At 34.4% G+C, this 5,505-nt stretch overlaps 1 protein-coding gene across 6 annotated transcripts in view; it reads right to left on the bottom strand.

The window, feature by feature from the left end:
• The window catches only part of ZNF706 (zinc finger protein 706), an 8,952-nt gene continuing 3,447 nt past the window's right edge, over nucleotides 1-5,505 (bottom strand). For all 6 annotated transcript variants that reach the window (XM_025050153.1, XM_015593068.2, XM_015593065.2 and 3 more), the window contains exons 2-4: nucleotides 4,704-4,840; nucleotides 2,884-2,991; nucleotides 1-2,217 (exon numbers count right to left, since the gene is read on the bottom strand). In XM_025050153.1, the coding sequence (XP_024905921.1) occupies nucleotides 2,896-2,991; nucleotides 4,704-4,838 (231 nt within the window). In that variant the 5' untranslated portion in view covers nucleotides 4,839-4,840 and the 3' untranslated portion in view covers nucleotides 1-2,217; nucleotides 2,884-2,895. The remainder of the gene's footprint in view (nucleotides 2,218-2,883; nucleotides 2,992-4,703; nucleotides 4,841-5,505) is intronic.

The raw sequence follows: 5,505 nt of genomic DNA, 5'->3' as shown, positions 1-5,505 counted from the left end.
TTTCGTTTTAATATCTTCTTTAATAATACATTACAGCACACACCTGAGCCTCCAGTGTGTCAGTTAAACATGGGGATATAGATCCATATGAAAGAGAATGGAAACAATTTAATCTTAACCCCATTTTTTTTGGCAACTAATAGAAATACAGAATACAAATGGACCAATTCTCTCAGCGTCTTTTCTCAGCGTCTTTTATCAAGTCTTTGCAGACACCATAACAAACTCTGCTGTGATCTGTTAAAGAATCTCCAAATAACAAGGATGTTTAAGAATTTTAACTTTCCCCTTATAGCAGATTCAACTGAAACACAATAAGAAGGGGATTGTACTAATAATCCTCACCTGGAGTATGAGAATTAATGTTTTATGCAAGATCAATGCAGCTATTTCCCCATCATTGAGATATAGAGTTAAATATGATGTTCAGCTGCTTATAAATAAGGGTTAAATACAAGAACAAAGAAGCTTTTATTATGAGGGTAAAACAAATGAAAAAATTAAACCAAAACTTGTGAATGGTTTTTAAATGATTTGTTACTGAACATAAATATATATATATGCTCAAAGCACTTTAAAAAACCTTTAAATGTAATTTAGCCAGAACTTCTGTAATACCCACAAGCAATTAGGCAACTTCTAATGATCTGGTAATCAACATACAAGGAAATAACATGTTAAATCTGAAATGTAGGAAATTAAATACATGAAAAAAAAATGACTATTTTAAAGTAAGAGTAAGAATAGGAGTTGCTAAGAAACTATCACCACTGAAGCTTTTCCTTGGAAACATTGTATTTTAAACTTACAGTGAAGACAAAGTGGGCAGAATATGCACAGCTACAAAGCATATGCAGTGATGAGTTATAGCAGAAAGAGGAAATGCATTTTGTAATCCACAAGATCGGATTTGTGGCTCTAAGCAATTACCAGTAAATATTTCAGTGTTCTTCCTATTAACTTTAAAATTTAAATTGAGTTAATAGCAGTTTCACTTGTAAAGTTAATAGTTGACAAAAGCAAATTAGAAGAACCCTAAAATTAGTCTCCTTTAACTGGGTAGAATTTACCGCATCCATCTGAATCAACCCACTTCCCCATCCTCAGAGCCAAGTGAATGTGAATATTGGCCTATTTTAATACTTTTCTAGTTCAGGTGAAGTCATACTGTACAAAGTCTTTGATTTTAGGAACCAGCAAAAAGCAAACTCCTAAAATCAACTATTCAAAAAGGAAAGCAGAGAGAAGGTTCTGGGAAATGACCCAGCCACAAATAATTCCAATCTTCTTGTTAATGCAAAATCCATTCTAGAATTCGTCAAATTGTTAATAACTTCCAAAATGCCTTCAAAATTATGAGTTTCAATTTCAAATTAAAGAATTTGAAGAATTTTCAAAGACTCCAGCATAATTTATAAAAGATAGATCTTTACCAGTTCACATACATTCTATTGTATTTTGTAATAAATGATAGGCTTACTAATTATTTCATTATGGCATACATTTCAGAACCTAATTTTTCAGAAGGGCTAACAATCCAACTGCTTTAGGAATTTATCACTTATCTACAGGGTATATTTGGCTGGCAGCCATAGCCAGGTCATATGGCAAGTTGAAATATTCCAATCTCAAACACAGGAAACAATCAGGGAGGGGGAAAGACACATGATCGCAATATACTAAGGCAGCAGGTAAGTCATTCTTCACCTAGATCAGCAGCTGCCTATTAAATTGTGTACACAAATTTAATGAATGAGACTGCTCTGGTTTAACTAACTAACCTGCTACTGAGTTGAGAAAGGGAGATAAAAATTGCACTTGCAATTCTAACTGATGAATTCATTAGATTTTTATAAGGCAAATGATGTGGAAAATGAGAACAGAATTTCTAGAACCATTTATCCTGTGATGTTGTAAAATCAAAGTACTACTTTATTAAATGAGTTTTTTTTTTACACAATATGAACATCAATATAATTACAATTGTAAAAAAATTTTTTATAACAAGGATGGACTGGTTTTCAGATTTCCAAATCAGAGTCAACTGTACATTTACACAGAATTGTCTTTGCATGAAGCCCAAAAGGGAACAGCATAAAAATGAGTGTTTCTGTAGCCCCTTTATTTTTGCTGATCAACAGTTTGTTAGAAAAGCAGCTGCAGGTTTGTTACCTAAGGTCTGAGACAGTAGAAGAGTCAAAGGTGTCATGAATTCACCTACAAAACATAAGAAAAATTTTCAGTGAATGTAAACATTGCACAAATGTAACTTATGTACATTTTAAATGTCTAAAAAAGAAAGCACAATATACCTAAGCTATCAAGTTAATCTGATCAATTTGCAAACAGAGTTTTATAAACAAAAGAACTTTAAGTAATTTACTTTAACAAGAAATAATTCTCACACATACACACACCACCAGCATCATCAAAACCATTTGGTTGTGTGTGGGGGGGGGACCCAACCACACAGAAAATGTAAACTGATTTTCAAGCAACTGCAGGTTTATACAGTATACCTACGTTTTGCCCTATATTTTAATCCAGTTAGAAGCATCATTTCTGGGAGCAAGATCCTCGACTCCTTTGTAATAGTTATTTTCTTTAGGTAGCTAAGTCTCTTCCATTTTTGGACGAGTTAGCTAGCATCTCCCTGCCCCATCCCAACATTTTTGGCTATAGTCGTAAGAACTTGGGTGTTTTAAAGGCTTTGGAAGGATACAGTCTGGGAAAATGGACTTCAAACCATTGCAAAGGTAAACAACTTAAAAAGGTGAAGCAATAGTCTCAGCTAAAAGGTAGAAATCAATTTCACAATTACAGAAGACAATTTTGCTTTTGTATACAACTCTAACATTAACAAAGAGAAAAACGGTCAATTACCTGTAAACAACTTTATGCCTGAACATCAGCCAATTCTGGAGGAAGCGGAGTCTTAGGATGCTTGCTCTCAAAGTGCTGCTTGAAGGTCTTAGGGTCTGGCATTTGTGTCTAATTTAAAAAATTGTATGAAAAGTTAAACCTTATTCATGAAATAAAAATGTGTAAACTTTTCAAATCCTGAGCCTGCTTATGATAGACAATTACAAAACACTTTTAAATTCCTACAACTAGGGTTGGCATATGAAAAAGGATAATTAAGATATTCCTAAGATTCCCACTTTTCACATATGAAGGGGTGGATCACAGGGGATGAAGTATTCTGATTACTTGATTACAGCAAATAGGTAGCATGAACTGAACTCTTATTATGTATGTTAAACATGTTACCTGAATTCTTACAGAACCTTCATAGTAATCTAAATGAGTTCCTATCTTCAAATTACGTAAGGAAACTAAACCCTAGAGCTTAATTTGCCCAAGATATATGCTTTAACCTAGTACTAGGTATTGCAGCTCTCAAATACACTACGCTGACTTCCCTAGGAAAGGATTTTCATTTATTCTCTAGCATGATTAGACAAAACATAAAAGTATTTTGTCGGTTTGAGTTTTTAAATATGTAAACTACTCTAGTACTTTTAGGTCAAAGCACTTCTTCATAGCTAAATTTAGTGAATTTTACTTTACCCTGCTTCTCTCCAAACAGAATCTGAAGCTGCTCCATTTTATTCTTTTGCATGCATCAAAGCACAATATGAGTAATAGATTCCCTCTCTCTTAATGAGAACTTTTACATAGTTAGGAACTTCTATTCTATTACTAATGACTTCAATGGATAATTAATCCAGGAATTATGTCTTATCAAGATCCCTTCCTATCCACAGCAATCCCACTCAGGTACAGGGCTTCAGAAAAAAAAAAATGAACTGGACCAACCTATGTGTATGTTTCCTTTGGTATATCTACGCACTAACTTCAAGGGTGGTAAGCTTAAACAGGCAAGAAAGAGACTCTGGAACTCAAGGAAACTTTTCTGTGGCAGAGTGAGCCAGAGGGTGGGCTCTGGAGTTGGACTTCCTGGGTTCAGACCCCAGCCCTTTTAGGCACTCGTCGGGTGACCCTAAACAAGTTATTTAATCCCCACGACTCAATTTATTCTTCTGTAAAATGAACATAAAAGTACTTTATGTCATTGGGTTATTGTGCAGATTAATGGGCTCCTACATGTAAAACACCTGGAGCAGTGCCTGGCACATTGTAAGCACTCAACAGCAGCTGTTATGACAAGTCTTCAAATCTAATAAAACATATTGACTCTAGTAAAACTCCGCAATGTGAATAAATTCTGTGCATGCATCCTAACTACGGATTTAGTGAAAGAAAAAAAAAAAAAAGCACCAATTATATAACCAGAGGCTTATTCACTAGTATCTTACATAGCTCTAAACTAAGAATGTAGATCTGACTTCTTTACAAAGTTCAAAGTGTACTGTTTTCCCTTAAGAAGACATCTTTATTCTATTCTCCACGAGGAAAGGAATTTTGCTTTGTTCACTTTTCTCCAACATCCAGAAAATCGTGCCTGGCCACAGGAGTTATTCAATAAAACATTTGTTGAATGGATGAATAAAGATGATTCGAGGAGATCATAAATAAAGATTTCTAAATATACATATGTACTTCTAAAATAACCAGATCTCAATTCTCCTATTTCAAGTAAAACATTTATTTTGCCACGACTGCAAAAATTTAATCTATACAAACCGATCTCTAATGCAAGAATTGTTCATGGGAAACCCACATCCTTCAGTTTCCCTTACCCTACAAACAGTGCAGGTATATATTAAGGCAGCTTTGGCAGCAGCCTTTTGGTCATGTCCTTGTTTCTTCTTTTGTCCAGCTTGCTTTTTGGCATTTTTCTGCTGAGACTGAATCTTCTGCTGTCCACGAGCCATATCTAAAAACAGAAATTAAGGCATTAGTGTGATTTATTTCCTCTAATACAGAGTAATCTAAATATGATAACACCCTCAGAGTTGGACTTAAGTTTTATAGAAAGTTGTTAATTAAAATGTATGGGTTTTTAAATTCTCACGCACAATGCTACTAGAGCATAAACTGGGTACAACCACTGTGGAAGACTGTCCGTAGTTGTCTACTCTTAACTCTATCACTAAACAATTCCACAATTGGTATAGATCCAACAAAAATGCAAACGCATGTACACCAGAAGACAGTGCAAGAATGTTCAGAGCTGGTTTCTAAAACTGGATATAATCCAAATGCCTATTAATACTAAAAGGGTTATGTAACTTGTGGTATACTTATACAATGAAATACTATGCAGCATTTCAAAAACAACTATTGTTACAAGTAACAACATGGCTGTATCTCAAGAGTTAAAGAAGCCAGATAAAAAAGAACATATGTTGTATAAAGTTCAAAACAGGCAAAGCTAATCTGGGAGGTAGTGACTGGGAAAAGGGCATGAGGAGGATTTTGGAGGGACTGACTTACTATATCTTGATCTGGGTAATGATTATACAGGTGCGAACACTTGTACAAATTCACTGAGCTGTACACCTAAGATTTGTGAACTTTATGTAATCTTTAAAGTTTACC

The sequence above is a fragment of the Pteropus alecto genome, unplaced genomic scaffold (genome assembly GCF_000325575.1).
Source record: "Pteropus alecto unplaced genomic scaffold, ASM32557v1 scaffold164, whole genome shotgun sequence".
Classification (NCBI taxonomy): Eukaryota; Metazoa; Chordata; class Mammalia; order Chiroptera; family Pteropodidae; genus Pteropus; species Pteropus alecto.
The sequence above is the reverse complement of the archived record's forward strand: the minus strand, read 5'-3'. Positions and strand labels throughout refer to the sequence as shown.